This window comes from Scyliorhinus torazame, chromosome 19 (genome assembly GCF_047496885.1).
Source record: "Scyliorhinus torazame isolate Kashiwa2021f chromosome 19, sScyTor2.1, whole genome shotgun sequence".
Taxonomy (NCBI): Eukaryota; Metazoa; Chordata; class Chondrichthyes; order Carcharhiniformes; family Scyliorhinidae; genus Scyliorhinus; species Scyliorhinus torazame.
Genome location: NC_092725.1, coordinates 118740720 through 118762328, shown reverse-complemented (window position 1 = coordinate 118762328; position 21609 = coordinate 118740720). Strand labels below are relative to the sequence as shown.

The following is a 21609-nucleotide window of genomic DNA, read 5'->3' as shown; positions in this document are numbered from 1 at the left end:
ATAGAGGCATGAGAGACGTTTAAATCAAACTTCAGGCTCACATTCAGCAGCTTTCTAAAACTCACTGGTAAAATGGAAAGGGTCAGCTACTTCAGGAGAGAAAGGGTTGGGTTACATTTGTTTAATAACTGGGAAATTAGTGAAGGTAATGGTTGAAAACCCCGACAATTCTTTTGGAGACCTCAGCACACAGCTCCAGCCAATAACAGATCATCAGACCTACAGATACAAATTTGAACGCCTGAGGCAGGAATCAGGTGAGCCTGTTGACAATTGCTTAACAAGACTGAAAAATGCAGCTGAAAAAATGTAACTTCAAGGACACAGATGAAAGGCTGACAAGGCCCCATATACCCTGAAATTCGAATGGAATTTGATTGAAAATGTCACCAGGCTGTAAACATAGTCACAGCACATGAAGCCATGAGTAGACAGATGAATACATTGACTCTCCAAACGGCTAGCCTTCAGCTAAGGCAAAAGAAAATCAGCAGGATTGATGCAGTGAAACAGCAACAAAAGAATGCAAATCAGACAGAGGGAAAGATATGCAGGAGCTGAGGGCAACCACATGAATTCACAGAAAGAAAGAAATGTCCGTATATGGATCAAATTTTAGAGTTGATAGAAAGCCCAATTACTGGGAAACAATGTGTGGTACAAGGAGAGAAGGTGATAGATGAGTGATCAGGCAAAGCAATCAGGCGAATGAGAAGGAAAATAAACCAAACCATCCATATCCTGGAAGATGACAATGGGTTTGAGAACACAATAGGCATAGGAGACATAAAAATACCAATGGAAATGGCGAACGTGACTCAAGAAGAGGGTGTAAAATAAGTCCACTTTGACAAATTTGAAGCTGAAAATTGATACTCGAGTACAGAGTAACATCAGCACACTCTGAAGAAGTTTAATGAAAATTTGAAAGTAAATTGCTACCAAAGGAAAAAAACTACAAAGCCACGCTGACAACGTATGAGGTGCTGAGATTCAACAGTGAGGAGCAACCCAAACCTGAGGGATACACAAAGGGAAGGATGCTAGCCGAATCGCTAAATTACAGAATTATTATAGCGCAGTCGGACGCCATTCAGCCCATCGTGTCTGCACCAGTCCTGCGAATCAGCAATTCACTAGTGCCATTCTTCCGCCTTCTTCCCATAACCCTGTACATTCTTTTTATTTAACAGTCTCATTCCCTTTTGAAATTTTGATTGAACCTATCGCCATCACACTCTCAGGCAGTGATTAGTGTATTCCAGAATTTAACCACTCGTTGCATGAAAATGTTTTTTGTCATATCACTTTTGCTTCTTTTGCCAATTACATTCAACCTGTCCCCTCTCATTCTCGCTCCATTCACGAGTGGGAGCAGTTTCTCCCCATCTACTCTGTCCAGAGAACATTGTGATTTTGAATACCTCTAATAAATCTCCTTTCAGCCTTCCAGTCTCCAAGGAAAACATTCCCAGCTTCTCCCAGCTATCTTCAGAACTGAAGTTCCTCATCCCTGGAAGCATTCTCGTGAATCTTTTCTGTGCTCTTTCCAATGCATTCACACCCTTGCTAAAGTGCGGCAACCAGGACTGAATGCAACATTGGCTGAACTAGCGTCTTATACAAGTTCAACTTCGCCTCCTTCCTCTTGTGCTCGATGCCCCTATTAATCAAAGAATTACACAATTGTTGTGATGCAAAAGACGGCCTTTTGGTCCATCATGTCTGTAGTGGCTCGCCAAATGAGCATTACGACTCGGTGCCATTTTCCTGCCTTTTCCCTGACCCTTGCCCATTATTCCTGTTCAAATAATCATCTAATGCCCTCTGAAGTGCCTCGACTGAACCTGCCTCCATCACAGTTCCAGGCCGTGCGTTCCAGGCCCAAACCACTCGCTGTGAGAAAATGTTTTTTCTCACATCATGGGTGAAATTTTCCGGAAACGGCGCGATGTCCGCCGACTGGCGCCCAAAACGGCGCAAATCAGTTGGGCATCGCACCGCCCCAAAGGTGAGGAATGCTCCGCATCTTGGGGGGCCGAGCCCCAACCTTAAGGGGCTAGGCCGGCGCCGGATGAATTTCCGCCCCGCCAACTGGCGGAAAAGGCCGTTGGTGCCCCGCCAGCTTGCGCGGAAATGACATTTCTGGGCGGCGCATGCGCGGAGCGTCAGCGGCCGCTGACGGCATTCCCGCGCATGCGCAGAGGAGGGAGTCTCTTCCGCCTCCGCCATGGTGGAGACCGTGGCGAAGGCAGAGGGGAAAGAGTGCCCCCAGGGCACAGGCCCGCCCGCGGATCGGTGGGCCCAGATCGCGGGCCAGGCCACCGTGGGGGCACCCCCCGGGGCCAGATAGCCCCGCGCCCCCCCGCCCCCCCCCCCCCCAGGACACCGGAGCCTGCCCGCTCCGCCTTGTCCCGCCAGTAAGGTAGGTGGTTTAATCTACACCGGCGGGACAGGCATTTTAGCAGCGGGACTTCGGCCCATCCGGGCAGGAGAATCGCGGGGGGGGGGCCCACCAACCGGCACGGTGCGATTCCCGCCCCCGCCGAATATCCGGTGGTGGAGAATTCGGCAACCGGCGGGGGCGGGATTCACGCCAGCCCCCGGCGATTCTCCGACCCGGCGGGGGGTCGTAGAATCTCGCCCCATATTTGCTTCTTTTGCAAAGCACTTTAAATCGGTGCCCTCTCGTTCTTGATCCTTTTACGAGCAGGAACAGTTTCTCCCTCTCTACTCTGTCCAGCCCCTTTACCAAACCTCCTCTTAGCCTCTCCAAGGAGAACCAACTCCAGCAACATCACAAACCAGTCAGATAGCATCAACAGCATCACCAACAAGCAATGCAACATCAACAACATCACCAGCAAGTAACTCCGACAACACCAGGAGCAACTCACACATCACCTATGCTGTGTACCAATGAGTGCCGAATCGATAAAGCAGAGGCACATCATCAACACCTAAACAATAGCTGAATAAGTCCACTTTGACAAATTTGAAGCTGAAAATTGATACTCGAGTACAGAGTAACATCAGCACACTCTGAAGAAGTTTAATGAAAATTTGAAAGTAAATGGCTACCAAAGGAAAAAAACTACAAAGCCACACTGACAACATATGGGGCGTCATTCTCCTACCCCCCGCCGGGTCGGAGAATCGCCGGGGGCTGCTGTGAATCCCGCCCCTGCCGGTTGCCGAAGTCTCCGGCACCGGAGATTCGGCGGGGGCGGAAATTGCGCCGCGCCGGTTGGCGGGCCCCCCCCCCGGCTCGATTCTCCGGCTCGGATGGGCCGAAGTCCCGCCACTAAATCGTCTGTCCCGTCGGCGTAAATTAAAGCACCTATTTACCGGCGGGACAAGGCGGCGTGGGCGGGCTCCGAGATCCTGGGGGGGCGCAGGGTGATCTGGCCCCGGGGATTGCCCCCATGGTGGCCTGGCCCGTGATCGGGGCCCACCAATCCGCGGGCGGGCCTGTGCCGTGGGGGCACTCTTTCCCTTCCGCCTCCGCCACGGTCTCCACCATGGCGGAGGCGGAAGAGACTCCCTCCGCTACGCATGCGCGGGAAACTGTCAGCGGCCGCTGACGCTCACATGTCATTTCCGCAGCGCCAGCTGGCGGGGCGGAAATTCCTCCGGCGTCGGCCTAGCCCCTCAATGTTGGGGCTCAGCCCCCAAAGATGCGGCGAATTCCGCACCTTTGGGGCGGCGCGATGCCCGTCTGATTGGCGCCGTTTTGGGCGCCAGTCGACGGACATCGCGCCGTTTCGGGAGAATTTCGCCCATGAGTTGCTGAGATAGTTTAGAAATGGAAACAGCTGTAATGATGTTCAGTTTAATTATAAAAGTCAATAGTTAATCTTAGATATAATATGAAAATGTTTGTAACAGAGACCAGGGCCAAAATTCTCCAGCCATTGGGATTCCCTGCTCCTGCTGGCAAATGCACCCCGCCCGCAGGTTTCCCGCTGGCTCCAATGGAAAAGTCCCACTGACAAGCGTTGGGAGTGGAGAATCCCACCACCAGCGAGCAGTGCGCTGCCAAAAAAATCGGAGCTGGGGGACCGGAGATTCCAGCCTTGGGTCTAGAGGCATTCTAGATTTTTTAAAGGAGGAGGGATGTTATATTGTTATATTATTCAGAAAAAGCTTGGGACTAATTGTAGAATGAACATCCGGGATGTCACATTTTACTGCTGCATTGCAATCAGAGATCCCGAGTGTCTCCCTGTGGGGCTTGTGGAATATGGGCTTTCCACGCTGAATACAGCAGCAAAAAGGGCTTGGTGTGCATTGTGGTTTAGACAGCAGAAACCTATGTGAGCTCAAATTCATAGAGGTTACCAGGAAAGCATTGGAATAGTCCAGTCCAGAAATAACAAAAGCATACATGATAGTTCCAGCAGGAAAGGAGACTGGCAATGTAATGCAGATAAAAGGTGATCATTGTAATGGAGAGGATATGTGGCTGGAAGCTCAGCTCATAGGATCAAATTGAAATACAGAAACATAGAAAATAGGAGCAGGAGGAGGCCATTCGGCCCTTCGAACCTGCTCCATCATTCTTTATGATCATGTCTAATCATCCAACTCAATAGTTTAATCTCGCTTTCCCTTCATATCCTTTGATCCCCTTCGCCCTAAGTGCTTTATCTAATTGCTTCTTGAAAACATGTTTTGGCCTCAACTACATTCTGTAGTAATTAATTCCACAGGCCAACCACTCTCTGGGTGAAGACATTTCTCCGCATCTCTATCCGAAATGGTCTACTCCGTATTCTCAGACTGTGACCCTGGTTCTGGACCTTCGTGCATCTACCCTGCCTTGTCCTATTGAGATTTTATAGGTGTCTATCCTATATAGGTGTCTCTGAGATCCCCCTCATTCTTCTGAAGTCCAGCAAATACAATCCTAACCGACTCAATCTCTCCTCATAAGCCAGTCTCTCCATCCCAGGAATCAATTTGGTAAACGTTTACCATGCTGCCTCTCGAGCAAGAACATCCTTCCTCAGATAAGAAGACCAAAACTGCAGACAATATTCCAGATGTGGCCTCACCAAGACCCTGTATAATTGCAGCAAGTTATCCCTGCTCCTGTACTCCTGTATTGCTTAGTTGCTGTTAGTTCCTAACTGTGAGTAGGAAATAAATTACTTTTCACTTGCCTTTTCTGGGCTCCTCACTGACTGCAGTACTGAGCTCACCAGTCACATGAAGGGCAATGGGAAATACACTTGATGAGGTCCCAGCATTTTGTGTCTAAAAGTGTGATTACTTTGAGCTTCTGGAAGCTACAAGACATTACAATTGCCTTGTAAGTTACCACAACATTACCACGGCCTGCAAGGCAGCCACCTTGCTGTGCACCCACTAACCACCCACCCTGGCCCCTGATTCTGCAGAGTGAAAGCGACCATATGCGATCAGGTGCCTGGACCGCTCTGGAGGGGCCCTCCAGTACGCTGCTGAGGGGTCGCCTGCATTGTGGTGGCCTGCTGCATCCTCCACAACACTGAACAGAGAGGGGCGATGTGTTGGAGGAGGAGGAGGAGGATCGGCAGGCCTCATCCGAAGAGGAGGATGTCGGGAAGGGTGAGGGTGAGCGGACATGGAGCCCACAACCTGTGCACCAGGGCCAAGGCACTGATCACATCCAGGTTCACCGACAGGTCGGGTGGAGGGGGGGGGAACTGGCCAGGGGCATGGACACCGCATCTCAACCCCACTTCCACAGCCCAACAACGTCCCCCATCCCCCTCCCCCCAGGCCACCTCCACCTGCGACTCCCTCTGTGATACATACCTGTCGCACTATGGGGTGGGGGCCCTGGGTTGCCAGTAACACCGGGACTGGTCCATAGAATGGAGGATGATGACAACCCGCTCTACGATGAGCTCTGGTGCACCGCATCGTGTGACGACGTCTGATCCCTGCCCACAGTCGCACCTTCCACCGTCCACCTGGGTGAACGCTGCACGCGAGCTGGCCATTCCATCACATGGTCTCTGGTGGTGGGGAGGGTCGGGGGTGCGGGAAGCTGGAGCCACCCCAGCATTTGCCCATTCCCCCCCCCCCCCCATAACAGGGTCCATCCATTCCCCCCCCCCCCCCCCACCACCACCCCCTGGCCAGCCCAGAACAGCCCAACAACTCGCACCCATCAGTCAGAGCACTGAGGCAGGTTGTAACGATGGCAACAGGTGTTTAATGTGAATGAATATATACAGATTTGTGCCCTCGCCCCTATAACTAAACTGTGCCCTGCACCTGTGCCAACTTAACGAGTGTCTAACTTCCTGGCATAACGGGCCCTAACGCTATGTCCAGGTGGATCCCCAGATGGTACAGTAGGAGTGGAGGTGGCCTGCTGTGATTCCTGCCCTGTGACCTGGGTCCCCGTTGGTGGGCGCCTTCTGGGATGACCGGGCCTGGATAGGCCTGGCTTCTGTCCGGTGTCCCAGGTGCCATGGTGCCACCCCGTTCTGCCCGCTGCCCACCAGATGCACAGGGACAAAAGTGGGGGTGGGGAGTGAGTCCGAGGTGCTGCGGTGTTCCAGTTCCTCCTGTGCGGGAGTCACCGACACGGGCCCCATCACCTTCTCTTCCCTCAGGGTGCCCGATGGCCCCCGGGCTACTCCGTAGGACGGGGGTGCAAGGGAAGCTATCCCCTGAGGCTCCCCCACCACCTGGCGCTGCCAGTCCTGGAGGGCCGCCCTGATCTCGACCAGGGTCCGCACGCTCACGCCATGGAGTACAGGGAGTGGAGCATCCCCGTCTGGGAATGCGCCAGGTCGCACGGCGACTGTGCCACCACCTCCTGTGTGGTGCCACATCAGCCAGTACCTGCGCCATCTCCCTCTGGGACTGAGCCACCTCCCTCTGTGTCTGCGCCACGTTGGCCAGTGTCTGGGCAATGCCGCTGGCATTCCTAGCCAAGGCCTGTGTGACTGGGCCACGCTCAGGAGCGCCGCTGCGATTTCCAGCTGGATCTGGGACATGGTCGGCTGTGAGGCGACAGCCCTGTCCTGGAGTCCTGGACCTTGGCACGCTGATTCATAGCCAAAACCTTCGCCCACAATGCCTCCACCGCAGACGTCACCCGTACAGTGTTGACCTGGGTGACATCCATTGTCGCCTGCAACCCCTCATGTAGCCCCTGGCACTGCGACGGCATCTCTATTATAGATGGGACTGTTTGTTCCAGAAGCTCAAGACCCATCTGAATGGCATCTAGTCTCTGGGATCGGCCTGCCCACCGACCGTCCGCCCCCTCCGGTGCTCCTACCAGAAAGCACTGTCATCCTCCGACCCGAGCTCCGGGGTCTCCTGAGTCTCGGGCGGAGGGCTGGTGACCGAGCTGTTCTCAGCGTCTCTGCTCGGCTCACGGGGGGAGCCCAGCTGTGGCACCAGCTGGGGGTGGGGGTGTTAGATGAACCAGCTCCATTGCCAGCAGGTCCTGCAAGACATGACCCATGATTTGATCAGAGGCTGAGGGGAGTGGGGCTGGGCACGTGGGTGGGGTGGGGGGTGATGGTGTTGGCATAAGGGTGGTGTTCCGGGTGAGGGTGGTATAGGGGTGAGGGTGGTGCGGGTTTTGCAGGGGTTGGTACATGTGCCACAGGAAACTGTCACTAAGTGGGGTCTCACTTCCTTGCTCGCGGCCGAGCTCCACCTCGGCGACCTCCTGTTCCTCTGGGCTGGCGACTACATCCAGGGCCCTCTGCTTGGCCACGGTGAGGTGCCACAGCTCCGGCAGTCCCTCTCCTGTGTTCGCCCTCTCCCGGAGGTTCTGTGCGGCCTTCTCCTGGGGGGGTGGGGGGGGGGGGGGGGGGGAGCATACAAGGTAATCCGCCACTCCTCCACCACGCCCAAGAGGGTCTCCAGCTCAGCATCGGTATACGGCGGGGCTGCTCTCCTCGCTGCCATCTTGTGGGATGGTGTGTGTGGTCAGTGTGGATATGCGGCTGCAGCTTGTCAGCCTTTGAGTGTCAATTGGGAAACCAGTCAATCCGGCACCATTTTTCATTAGAATCGATTGTGTTCCACCTGCCGCCGGTTCTAGCCCCTTAGCAGTCACGGAATCGGTCCAGGTGTGGTGCCAGTTTTTCTGTCGTGGAAATGCACAAATTCTCCTCTGGCGTCAACACTTATGTCTCAGAAACGGAGAATCCCGCGCAATTTCTTTTCTTATTGCTAATTCCTGCTTCTTGAGCTTGCATCTTTTCTACACTCCACTGCTCACTGTTTCCCACGTTGCTCTTTCATGCACTTATTTCTCTCTCTCTTCCTTCACCCACTCCGCACTTATTTCACATCTCATTCTCTTCTTTTATTTCTGAATCTCTTCATTTCGTGCTCTTTTTCACTTCTTACTTTCCTCTTTCACTTGTCAGTCCTTGATTGGCCTTCTTTTCTTTCTCCCCTTTTTCAATCCTTGATCCCTCGACCTCTTTTTCCGTTCTCTTTTGCCCTCAACTAATGGACAACAAATATGTATACCTTAGCTATGATGGTAACAATGTGATTTCCCGAGAGAAATAAAAGTGTAACATATCTCCCCAGCTTTCAATGACAAAAATTGAATGTTCAGACTGACATGTTACAAAAGATACAAGCGTTAAAAATCTCCACTGCAAAAAGACACAAATTTCCCAGAACAAATATAAGAAATGAGGCCAGCAATCTGCAGATTCGCAAGATCTGTCAGAGAATATATTGTCGGAGCTTCATCCTCCTGTCAGAGAAAGACTATTCTGGGCACTTGAAAAGACCAGAGATTTGCACATCATCGCAATGACACAGTGCATAAGTGCTGTCATAACGTTTGTGTGATACAATTATACATTTCAGTCAGACTTGCATCATCAAAGATGAATTTTCTTTTACTGGAGGCTTTTACTGGAAGACAGAGAGGTTTTTCAAAGACATACAGTATCTTCTACCAACCTTAGTATTGTAAATGTTTAATTATGCAGCTTACCTAATTTTGGTAGAGAGTAGCTGACATTAAAGTAATCTTCATAAAACTCCAGCAGCCTCTTTGTTATATTTAAAGCGTAGTCTCCAGATCCTCGTTGAATAGCATCTGGTCTGGCATACAATCTCACCTAATGAGAAAAGTATCAGTTAGAGAGGTCACTCAGAACTGCGAGAATATTTGACTGAATATTAATCCGCATGAAAGTATTCTTTATCCATCCATCCATACACAATAAAACAGGCATGCATAGATGGAATTTTCTCGGTGAATACTTGAGATAACAGGTACAGTATATCGTCACCCAGAGATGCAGTCCAAGTCGGCCCAATGTCTGGCTAACTGATCTGTTTATTGTCAAGTGCTTCAAGTTCAATTTAAACAGCGTACTCTAAATTGATTGAAGAAAGCTCCTCTCCTGCTCACTAGCATTGCACCGACAAAACACAGAGGTGAGGATTCGATTGAATGTTTAAAGACGACAACAGCAATATTGCAATGGACCATTAGCAATCAGCTCTATCAGTAGTCAACGCAATTTTGCATGGGAACAATATTCTGTAGAAATGTGGACCAAACAGAACCAGGAAGGAAACATAACACAAGAAAGTGTCAGTAAAATTATTTTGAATGCAAAGGGAAATATTTTATTGCCATGCCCAGTGCTACCTCCAGTACCAGAGACAGGGAGGTAACACAATTTAGGGAGAGACAGCATTGCTGAAAAACAGGTCAAGGGAGTTGAGCATCAGGAAAAAACAGTTTCTCTCCTCTTATTAGTGTCAGGGCAAAGGGTAGAGATAAATTAGAATAAATCTGGGCCGGAATTCTTCTGCTGTCGGAATTCTCTTTTCCCGCTGGCAGCGCACCCTCGCCTTTCCCGGCGATGTGGCGTTGCTCCAATGAGAAATCTCACTGACAAGCGGTGGGAAGAGCAAATAGTGCGCTATAGAGAAACACTTGGCTGGGGGACCGGAGAATCTCACACCTGTACTTTTGTCCTCAGATTAGAAAAGTTTATATATTCCATATATATATGAATATATGCACATAGATATATTTGTTCTCCACAATTATGGATTCTAAATATAATCTCCGTTGCTTTTTTTGAAAGAAAGGTAAAGCTATTGCCGACACCCTTGCTACCTCAAGAAGTATGAGTATATCCTGCGGGACAGATAGATAAAATAGGATTTGGAGCATGATCACTTGCACAGCAGGAGAAAAAAATTCAAGTGGTCACACTACTTTTAACTATGTCACTCAGCTTAACAACACAAGTGCTCACAGTGTCAGAAAGAGAACCAGAGCTTATCCAAAGCCTCATATCTTCACTAGGCGATCAAGTGCATAGTGTTTTCAATTACTCAATCAACACTATTCCAGTATAGGATCGACTGAACACATTACCACTGAAGGGAAATATTGGATGCTTTTGCTGAAGTGCAGCTCCTGCCTTTTCGTAGCATGTGAGTCATAGACTTACATTACCCAATTTGAAACTCTAATAAACACATATGAGCGAAATTCTCCTACCCGCCCCGCCACATTTCTGCGCCGACCGGCCGGCGGGAGTCTCCGTTACACTGGCCGGTCAATGGGGTTTCCCATTGTGGGGCAGCCCCACGCCGTCGGGAAACCCCCGGGCGCCGGCAAAACGGAGACTCCCACCGGCGGAGAATGATTAGCTCCAATTTTCAGTGAGACTGAGATGCAGAATCGTCTAATGGATTTTGTAGGTTTCCGATAAACTATCGCATTGTGACGGAACTAATTTTGATACTTCCATTTTTTATTATTTTTAATGTAGTTACTGCCAGTTCAAATTAGCAGCACAGAAAATGCTCAAATTGAGGTGTTTTCTGCTCTGCCTTCATTTCTCTGTCATGTTAATGTTTGCAATCATGGGCGAAATCCTCCGTTATCGGCGCAAAGTCCGCCGATTGGCGCAAAAAACGGCGCAAATCCAACTTGTGTCACGCCGCAAAAATCGTCGCAAAGTCTCCGGCCCGAAATGGGCTAGCAGCGACGTGACGGGATCCGCGCTTGCTCACGTGGTTCACGCCATGCAGCGTCATACACGCCGCACGGCGTGACGGCTCATAAGGACACGCTGCTCCCCCCCACCCGACCGGAACACCCAACCGGAACACCCGACCGGATGGCCGGCCGCCGCTCAGCCCCGAGGTTCCAGTCACGGGATGTGGAGGCGCTCCTGGACGCAGTGGAGCAGAGGAGGGAGGCCCTGTATCACGGGCATGGCCGCAGAGTTGCCCCACGCCATAGCCGGCATCTGTGGAGGGAGGTGGCAGAGGCCGTCACCGCTGCGGCCCTGACACCATGGACAGGCACCCAGTGCCACAAGAAGGTGAACGACCTCGTCAGAGCAGGCAGGGTGAGCCTCCACCGCCCCCTGCCCGATATCCATATCCCCCATATCCCCCCTCCCCATATCCCCCCTCCCCCATATCCCCCCTCCCCCATATCCCCCATATCCCTCCTCCCCCATATCCCCCCTCCCCATATCCCCCTCCCCATATCCCCCATATCCCCCCTCCCCATATCCCCCCTCCCCCATATCCCCCCCATATCCACCATATCCCCCCTCCCCATATCCCCATCCCCCATATCCCCCTCCCCATATCACCCCTCCCCCATATAGCCCCTCCCCATATCCCCTATATCCCCCCTCCCCCATATCCCCCATATCCCCCCTCCCCATATCCCCCTCCCCCATATACCCCCTCCCCCATATACCCCCTCCCCCATATCCCCCCTCCCCATATCACCCCTCCCCCATATAGCCCCTCCCCCATATCCCCTATATCCCCCCTCCCCCATATCCCCCATATCCCCCTCCCCCCATATCCCCCATCCCCCATATCCCCCCCTCCCCCATATCCCCCCATATCCCCCTCCCCCATATCCCCCTCCCCATATCCCCCCTCACCCATATCCCCCATATCCCCTTCCCCATATCCCCCATTTCCCCCCTCCCCCATATCCCCCTCCCCCATATCCCCCTCCCCCATATCCCCCCTCCCCATATCCCCCATATCCCCCCTCACCCATATACCCCCTCCCCCAGATCCCCCATATCCCCCCTCCCCAATATCCCCCCTCCCCATGTCCCCCATATCCCCCCTCCCCCATATCCCCCCTCCCCCATATCCCCCCACCCCATATCCCCCATATTCCCCCTCCCCATATCCCCCCTCCCCCATATCCCCCCTCCCCCATAATCCCCCTCCCCATATCCCCACCCTCCCCCATATCCCCACCCTCCCCCATATCCCCCCTCCCCCATATCCCCCCTCCCCCATATCCCCCATTTCCCCCTCCCCCATATCCCCCATATCCCCCCTCCCCATATCCCCCATATCCCCTCTCCCCATATCCCCCCTCCCCCATATCCCCCATATCCCCAAGTGAATCCAGCCCTAACCTTAACCTCTGCAATACACGCGCAACCAATGGCGTGCATTCATATACCTGTCTAACACTGTCGCCTTTTACCCCTGCCACCCCCCCCCCCCCGCCGCCACAGGAGAAACGCGCACACAACACCAGGGAGCATGTGAGGACTGGAGGAGGCCCCGCTGATGAGAGGCCACTGATCGAACACGAGGAAAGGGCCCTGGAACTGTCTGGCGGACCTGAGGACCGGGAGGTTGCCGATGCAGAGGTCGGGGGCGTACTAGCAAGTGAGCCACCGACAGCCCGTCCCCATATCCCCCCTCCCCTATATCCCCCTCCCCCCATATCACCTGATCACTGCCTGCGTGTCTAACCATGCATGCTTCATTGTGTATCGCAGGAGCAAACGTCGAGGCACCCATCCCCGCAGATGCAGACCGCCCGCATGATGCCCCTCGGAGGCCACGGAAGACGGAGAGACCCGGATCCTCCGGCATGCGACGCCCGCAGGATGCCCCTCGCACACCACGGGAGACGGACAGACCCGGACCCTCCGGCATGCGACGCCCGCAGGATGCCCCTCGCACACCACGGGAGACGGAGAGACCCGGACCCTCCGGCATGCGACGCCCGCAGGATGCCCCTCGCACACCACGGGAGACGGAGAGACCCGGACCCTCCGGCATTCGACGCCCGCAGGATGCCCCTCGCACACCACGGGAGACGGAGAGACCCGGACCCTCCGGCATGCGACGCCCGCAGGATGTCCCTCGGAGACCACGGGAGACAGAGAGACCTGGAGCAACAGGGAGACGACGCCCCCGTCACGTGCGGGTGCGACGACGCAGGCGTGTGCCACCCAGCGACGAGAGGGGCAGCCACAGGCCCCCGTCACAGCCGAGCCAGGACACCACTACCCAGGAAACCCCTACCCAGGACACCCCTACCCGGGACACCCCTACCCGGGACATCCCTACCCAGGAAGACAAAATACCGGACAGTGACACAGAGTGGATGGGTGGAGACGAACCCCCACCCCAAAGTGCCATGGACTCAGAGTGGGACGAAGAGCACGACACAACACCACTGCTGTCACCAACACCCTCCACCATCGCAGAAACACTCACCTCGGTTGGGCACTTTAGTGATGAGGCGTCTGGTACACTCACTGGTGCGCACAACACAGCCGTCCCGGTACAGCAGGTGGAGGTAGGAGCAGCAGAGGGGCCGGGCGGTCGGAGGGCAGCCCAGCCCAAGCGAACATCTGCCGCCCAGATGGATCCCGGGTTCTTGGAGTTACCACACCCACACATAGATCCGATGCAACCACCGACCCGGAGACGAGCGAAGAGGGTGACGGCCGGCTTGCGGCGGCTGCAGTCGCAGGTGGAGGAGTCCACCCGCGTCCAGGAGCTGGGAGTGGTGCCGGTCATGCGTGCCACCCAGGCCAACACCGCACGGGTGGCTTCCGCGGTGGAGGCAATGGGTGCGACGGTGTCAGACATGGGGAACGGTTTGCGAGGCCTGGGGCTTTCCATGCAGGCGGCGTCTGTGGCCCAGGACATAGCTGCCCTCTCACAGGAGGCCATGAGCCAGCGCCAGCGGCAGATGGCAGAGGCACTCAACGCCATAGCCCAGTCTCTGCAGGCCATGGCCCAGTCTCAGCAGGCCATAGCCCAGTCTCTGCAGGCCATGGCCCAGTCTCTGCAGGCCTCTTTGGCAGCCTGCTCCGCCTCTCTTGCACGCTCCTCCTCCTCCTCCTCCTCATCCAGGGCAACATAGACATTAGCGGCTGCCGCCACGGCGGCCAACATCGCTGGATGATCGGAAAACATGACGGCCTGGTTGGGGGGGGCGGGGGGGGGAACGACGACATGTCATCATTGCCCATACCCCCTCCTCCCCACAGCCAGGTGGCATGGACCGCATGGGTCCAACTGTTGGAGGCTGGCACCTGGCCAGGTGGACCAACTCACTTGCCCTCGCATCCCCCCTCCCCGGCACGGACCCCCCCATCCTCCTCCCCGGCACGTACAGCCCCCATCCTCCTCCCCGGCCCTCCCCGGCACGGACCCCCCCATCCTCCTCGCCGGCCCTCCCCGGCACGGACCCCCCCCCATCCTCCTCCCCGGCCCTCCCCGGCACGGACCCCCCCATCCTCCTCCCCGGCCCTCCCCAGCACGGACCCCCCCATCCTCCTCCCCGGCCCTCCCCGGCACGGACCCCCCCCATCCTCCTCCCCAGCACGGACCCCCCCATACCCCTCCCCGGCACGGACCCCCCCCATCCTCCTCCCCGGCCCTCCCCGGCACAGAACCCCCCATCCTCCTCCCCGGCACAGACCCCATCCTCCTCCCCGGCACGGACCCCATCCTCCTCCCCGGCACGGGCCCCCCATCCTCCTCCCCGGCACGGACCCCATCCTCCTCCCTGGCACGGACACCCCCATCCTCCTCCCCGGCACGGACCCCATCCTCCTCCCCGGCACGGACTCCACCCTCCTCCCCGGCACGGACCCCCCATCCTCCTCCCCGGCATGGACCCCATCCTCCTCCCCGGCACGGACCCCCGATCCTCCTCCCCGGCATGGACCCCATCCTCCTCCCCGGCACGGACCCCCCATCCTCCTCCCCGGCATGGACCCCATCCTCCTCCCCGGCACGGACCCCATCCTCCTCCCCGGCACGGGCCCCCCCATCCTCCTCCCTGGCACGGACCCCCAATCCTCCTCCCCGGCACGGACCCCCCCATCCCCCTCCCCGGCACGGACCCCCCCATCCTCCTCCCCTGCACGGACCCCCCCCATCCTCCTCCCCGGCACAGACCCCCCCATCCTCCTCCCCGGCACGGACCCCCCATCCTCCTCCCCGGCACGGACCCCCCCTCCTCCCCAGCACGGACCCCCCCCATCCTCCTCCCCAGCACGGACCACCCCCCATCCCCCTCCCCGGCCCTCCCCGGCACGGACCTCCCCATCCTCCTCCCCGGCACGGACCCCCCCCATCCTCCTCCCTGGCACGGACCCCCCCATCCTCCTCCCCGGCAAGGACCCCCCCTCCCGGCACTCCCCTGGAGCCCAGCCCACTCTAACCACCCCCCCAGGCCGTCACCCACCTCCACGCTGGTCGGCGTAAACCTGGAGCACAGGGTCACGCCGATGAAAAGGGGGTTTGATTTACGTCGACGTGACCGGTCATCACGTCGACGGGACTTCGGCCCATCCAGACTGGAGAATATCGGCAGGCCCAAAATCGGCTGCCTTGCGCCCACCCGTGCCGATCTCCGACGTCAGCGGCGCCATTAACGCCCCGCCGACTTTTCTCCCTTCGGAGACTTCGGCAACCGGCGGGTGCGGGATTCACGGAGGCCAACGGCCATTCTCCGACCCGCTGGGGGTTGGCGTGAATCCCGCCCCCGCCGGTTGCCGAATTCTCCGGCACCGGATATTCGGCGGGAGTTGGAATCGCGCCGCGCCAGTTGGCGGACCCCACCCCGGCAATTCTACGGCCCGCGATGGGCCAAAGTCCCGCTGCTGGAATGCCTGTCCCGCCGGCGAGAATCAAATCACCTCTCTTACCGGCGGGACACGGCGGCGTGGGCGGGCTCCGGGGACCTGGGGGGAGCACGGGGCGATCTGGCCCCGGGGGGTGCCCCCACGGTGGCCTGGTTCCCAATCGGGGAACCCACCGCGGGCGGGCCTGTTCCGTGGGGGCACTCTTTTCCTTCCGCCTTCGCCATGGTCCCCACTATGGCGGAGGCGGAAGAGACCCCCTCCACTGCGCATGCGCGGGGATGCCGTGAGCGGCCGCTGGCGCTCCCGCGCATGCGCTGCCCGGCAAAGTCATTTCCGCGCCAGCTGGCGGGGCGCCAAAGGCCTTTCCCGCCAGCTGGCGGGGCGGAAATCAGTCCGGCGCGGGCCTTGCCCCTCAAGGTGAGGGCTCAGCCCCTCAAGATGCGGAGAATTCCGCACCTTTGTGGTGGCGCGATGCCGGACTGATTCGCGCCGTTTTTGGTGCCGGTCGGCGGACATCGCGCCGATTGCGGAGAAACCCGCCTGTGCCGCCTTGTCCCGTCGGTAAGAGAGGTGGTTTGATTCTCGCCGGCGGGATAGGCATTCCAGCAGCGGGACTTCAGCCCATTGCGGGCCGGAGAATCGCCGGGGGGGGGCCCGCCAAACGGCGCGGCGCGATTTCCACCCCCCGACGAATATCCGGTGCCGGAGAATTCGGCAACCGGCAGGGGCGGGATTCACCCCAGCCCCCAGCGATTCTCCGACCCCCTGATCCTGAGGCTAAGTGTTGACGCCGTCGGAATTGCCGTCGCATTTCTCGACGGCATCAACATGGCCTCAGGATCAGCAATTCTGGCCCCTACAGGGCCCACCAGCCTCTATTCTGTGCACCCGCTGTTAGAAAATCACTACGGGAAACATTTGGTTGGTGTGTGATAGTTGGAGCAAAATAGAAAACCTTGGGCGGGATTCGCTCAGCCCGGGGCCAGGCCGGAGAATCCCCACGACCAACGCAAATCGCGCCACGCCACACTGATGCCGGGACGCGAATCTCCGCAGAGCGGAGAATTGGCGCCGGTGTGGTCGGCGCTCCAGCTGCTGATCCCGGTGTCAACTTGGCGCTATGGGGTCTGCGCATGCACAGTGGCTCCCTTCTCCTCGTCAGCCCCGCGCAACATGGCGTGGGGCTAAAGGGGCCGGTGCGGAAGAAAGGAGGGCCCCAGCCCGAGAGGCCGGCCCGCTGATCGGTGGGCCCCAATCGCGAGCCAGGCCACAATGGAGGCGCCTCCCCAGGGTCGACCCCCTCTCTCCCCCCCCACAGGCCACCCCCGGACCCTTCCACACCCAGGTCCCGTCGGCTGAGAGCAGATTAGAACAGCGCCGGCAGGACTCGGGTTTTCTGCTAGAGGCCGAGAATCGGCAGGGGGGGGTGCACGTAGAGCGGCCCCCGACCGGCGCGGCGCCGACCAAGCCGGCGGCAATAGCGCCGATTCTCCGCTCTGCAGAGAATCGCGTCCCGGCGTCGGAGCAGCATGGCGTGATGGACCTCACAGTGCGCCAAAAGGGCAACTTTGAGGGATTTGTCCCCTAACTTCCATCGGAGGGTCACCGTCACAAGCCACGATTCTATGAATGACAGCTATTTGAACACACCAAAGACAGTTAAGTGCTATCTGCAGAGAAAAAGAGGCAGTAAGAGCACTTAACAGCCTTTGATGTGATCTAGGAGCTGACAAAACATAGCTAGATGTTTATTTATTATTCATTTAAACTTAGAGTACCCAATTCTTTTTTTTCAATTAAGGGACAATTTGGCATGGAAAATCCACATAACGTGCACACCTTTGAGTTGTGGGGATGAAACCCATGTAGTCCTCAGCACCATAGGCAGGGGTGCTAACCCATAGCTAAATGTTTATAAACATTACGGTTAGTTTCACAGCTGGTTACTTGCAAGCCACTCGACAATGAAGAGAGACGAATTAAACAATGCAGACAGCTGGGTGTGTGTGGAAGCTGTCAATCACAGCCTAGCTATCGCAATTTCATAGAGATATGAATGAATGGCTTGCAGATCAAAGATATGAGTGGTTTGAACCCAGGTGCTGTTTCGGCTGCCTGACGTACAGCACATCTGAGTTTTAAAGCAGTGGGTTTTCCTCACAGCCTCTGTCTGGACTGCTATCCAGCTTCCAGGCAGGGGTCTCTGTAATGGGCAGCTCTCCAAAGGAGGTCTCTGTAATGAACGGGTCTCTGGTGGGTGGCTCTGGAATAGGCGCGTCTCTGGTGGGTGTCTCTATAATTGGGGGGTGTTTGCTGGGGTTTTCTGATGCAAGGTCAGTGGAGGGGGAGGGGGTTGGGTCACCCTTGTACTGTGGGGAAGGAAACAGAAAAATCCTGGGGGGGGGGGCAGAATTGCATTGTTCGGAGGGTGGGGGGGTAGCAGCCACTGGACCTCGCTATCGGCAGCCTGCCCTAAATGATGGCCCAATAACAGGATTTGAGAGGGAATCCCTCACAATCCCTGGCATGCATGAATTTGCATGGCGTGAGATTGTGAATCACTTCTGGATTTGTGCTGCCAGCTCGAGAGAAATTCAGTCCCTCCAGCGGGAGAACATAGGGCTGGATTCTCCGATTTTGAGACTAAGTGCCCACGCTGGGGTGGAAGCAGTACCGTTTTACGACAGAAAATATGGTGCAACAGTTGCACTGATTTAGCTACTTTAAATGGGCCCGCACCATTGCCATGTGGAAAGCAATCAATTCCATGGAAAACGGTGCCAGATTCGCCGGGTCCGTGATTGCCACTCACAGCAGTACTTAAACGATCCATCCCCCACACATACCATCCCAGTCAACAAGATGGCTGCAAGGAGAGCAGAGCCATGGTTCAGGGACTCTGAGTTGGACACTCTCCTGGGCACCGTGGAGGAGAGAAGGATGACCCTGTGTCCCGGGAGGAAGGCCGCCAGGAGCCGCTGTTCGCCGTGCCTGGGTGCAGGTGGCAGAGGCAGTCAGCGCCATGGACAGCGTCGTCCGGACTGGCATGCAGTGCTAGAAGAAACTCCACAACCTCCTCCGGGCAGCCAGGGTGAGTTGGCTGCTCCGTGCCCCTGGTACTAACCCCGCCCACTATACACCTTCCCACCGAGGGGATGGCCGAACCCCCACCCTACCCCACATGCCAGCATCCGTGCCAGCCGCCGTGGCCAGTTGGCCTGGCCACTGAGACCACCATCTACCCAACCCCTGGACTGCATGCGTCGGACCGTCAAACGGTGTCGTTTTTTGTGTCCCCCAACCACTAGGAGGAGGCCGTGCACAACCGCCGGGAGCGGGAGAAGACCGTAGGGGGACCACCAGAATTGTGGCCCCACACCATGCCCAAGTAGATGGCACTGGACATGGTCAGCGGCCCAGAGAAAGGGGAGGTCACCGAGGTGGAATTCGACGGCGGGCAAGGGGGGAACGAGTGGGGAAGATCTCGGAAACTTACCAGGTGATGCAGGAAGAGGAGGAGGCCTAGGTGGTGGAGTTGAATGGTAAGTGGGAGGAGGAGTTGGGAGAGGAGATCGAAGAGGGGACGTGGGCAGATGCCCTAGGGAGGGTGAACTCTTCCTTTTCATGCGCGAGGCTCAGCTTCATACAGTTTAAGGTGCTGCACAGGGCACACATGACCGGGACAAGGATGAGCAGGTTCTTTGGGGGTGAGGACAGGTGTGTTAGGTGCTCAGGGAGCCCAGCAAATCACACCCATATGTTCTGGGCTTGCTCAGCGCTGGAGGAATTTTGGAAGGACGTAGCGAGGACGGTGTCGAGGGTGGTAGGATCCAGGGTCAAACGGGGCTGGGGGCTCACAATATTTGGGGTGGCAGAGGAGCCGGGAGTGCAGGAGGCGAAAGAGGCCGGAATTCTGGCCTTTGCGTCCCTGGTAGCCCGGCGAAGGATTCTCCTTCAGTGGAAAGATACAAGGCCCCCAAGCGTGGAATCCTGGATCAGCGATGTGGCAGGGTTCATTAAATTGGAGAGGGTGAAATTCGCCTTGAGAGGGTCGGTACAAGGGTTCTTTAGGCGGTGGCAATCGTTCTTAGACTTCCTGGCAGAACGCTAGACATTGGTCAATGGCAGCAGCAGCTCGGGGGTGGGGGGGAGGGGGGGGGGGGGTCTACTTTATTTTTGTTTATGTTATTTACACTGGAAGGGTCTGAGGGGGTGTATACACCTGTTGTCTTAAGTCGGGGTGTTAATGTTAATTTATTATTTAGGTATGGGGGGAGGGGTTTGGGGGGTTGCTTTTTTAGATTGTGTTTTGTACTTAACCCTGCTGGGTTCTTTTTTCTTTCTCATTTTGTTATTGATATTTTTTGAAAACCATTATTAAAAAAAAAATTTTTTTAAAAGAGGAGGATGCGGGTGAGTGGGACAATGACCTAGGACATGAATCCCAGGCAGACATTGTCATGCGATGTGGAGCACCAGAGCTCATCACAGAGCGGGTTGTCATCATCCTCCATCCCATAACCAGACCCGCTGTCACTGCCAACCCAGAACCCCAATTCATAGTGCCGCAGGTACATGTCACGGAGGGGGTGTGCAAGCGGGCAGTTGGGTGGTGTGGGAGGTGATGGGGTGTGGGTCTGGGATGTGGTGTCTATGCCCCTGGCCAACCAGGTTCCATGGGCTACACAGTGGCCCTGGTTGGCACAGCGGGCTCTGCCCACACATGATTCAGGGACTCTCCCTTCACACCCCTGCCCCATCAGTATCCCGCACCATAGGTGTCCCTGGACCTGATGCCCGCCCCGCTGCCAGGGGTACCATTGGCTGTCACTGCCCTCACTGCGGGCTGCCTTGGGTGTGGCCCAATTCCTGGAAAAGTTAATAAAAAAGGCCCAATAAAGGAAGAAAATCTGTGGGACTTGGGAATTTCAGGATTCCTCTGTCACCGAGATTACACATTCACAGCATGACCTGGAGTGGGAAGAACCTCCATCAACCCCAGGCATGGGCCTTGATGTCAATGAGGCCAAAACTGAAAGGACGCTGGGCTGGGACGGACATTTCCTTAGGCCTGGCCTTTCAGGCTTGCTGGCCAGCCAAGGAGCAAAAGTGGGGACCACCAACACCTTTGTGGGGAGGCAATGGCGTAGTAATACTGTCGCTAGACTAGTATTCCAGAGACCCAGACTCATGCTCTGGGGACCCGAGTTCAAATTCCGTCATGGCAGAGTTGAATTTTTTTTTTAAATCTGGAATTAAAAGGCTAAAGGTGACCATGAAACAATTGTCGGTTGTTGTAAAACTCTATCTGTTTCACTAATATCCTTTAGGGAAGGAAATCTGTTGTCCTTATCTGGTCTGGCCTACATGTGACTCCATACCAACAGGTTGACTCTTTAATGCCCGCAGGGATGAGCAATAAATGCTGGCCGAGCTAGGGAAACCCACATCCCAGGAAGACCCTGGATATTCAGGGCTGAATTGTCATCTTGGGTTCAGGAAACAGGAGTCAAGACGGTTTCAGTGACCCAATCGCAGCCACGTCAGTTTGGAAGGTAATATTAAGACACACGGAAATATGGTAAGGTTGGGTCATTTACCTGAATGCAAGGAGTCGTGCAGGTAAGGCTAATGAAGAGGTCATTGATTAATACATGGGAGTATGACATTATTGTTATCACAGAGGCATGGTTGAGGGAGG

At 56.0% G+C, this 21609-nt stretch overlaps 1 protein-coding gene across 1 annotated transcript in view; it reads right to left on the bottom strand.

Moving 5' to 3' along the window:
• LOC140396468 (thyrotropin-releasing hormone-degrading ectoenzyme-like) overlaps nucleotides 1-21609 on the bottom strand; it is a 172525-nt gene that overhangs the window by 98815 nt on the left and 52101 nt on the right. Inside the window, exon 3 of the mRNA XM_072485115.1 lies at nucleotides 8981-9107. Coding sequence (XP_072341216.1) covers nucleotides 8981-9107 — 127 coding nt within the window. The remainder of the gene's footprint in view (nucleotides 1-8980; nucleotides 9108-21609) is intronic.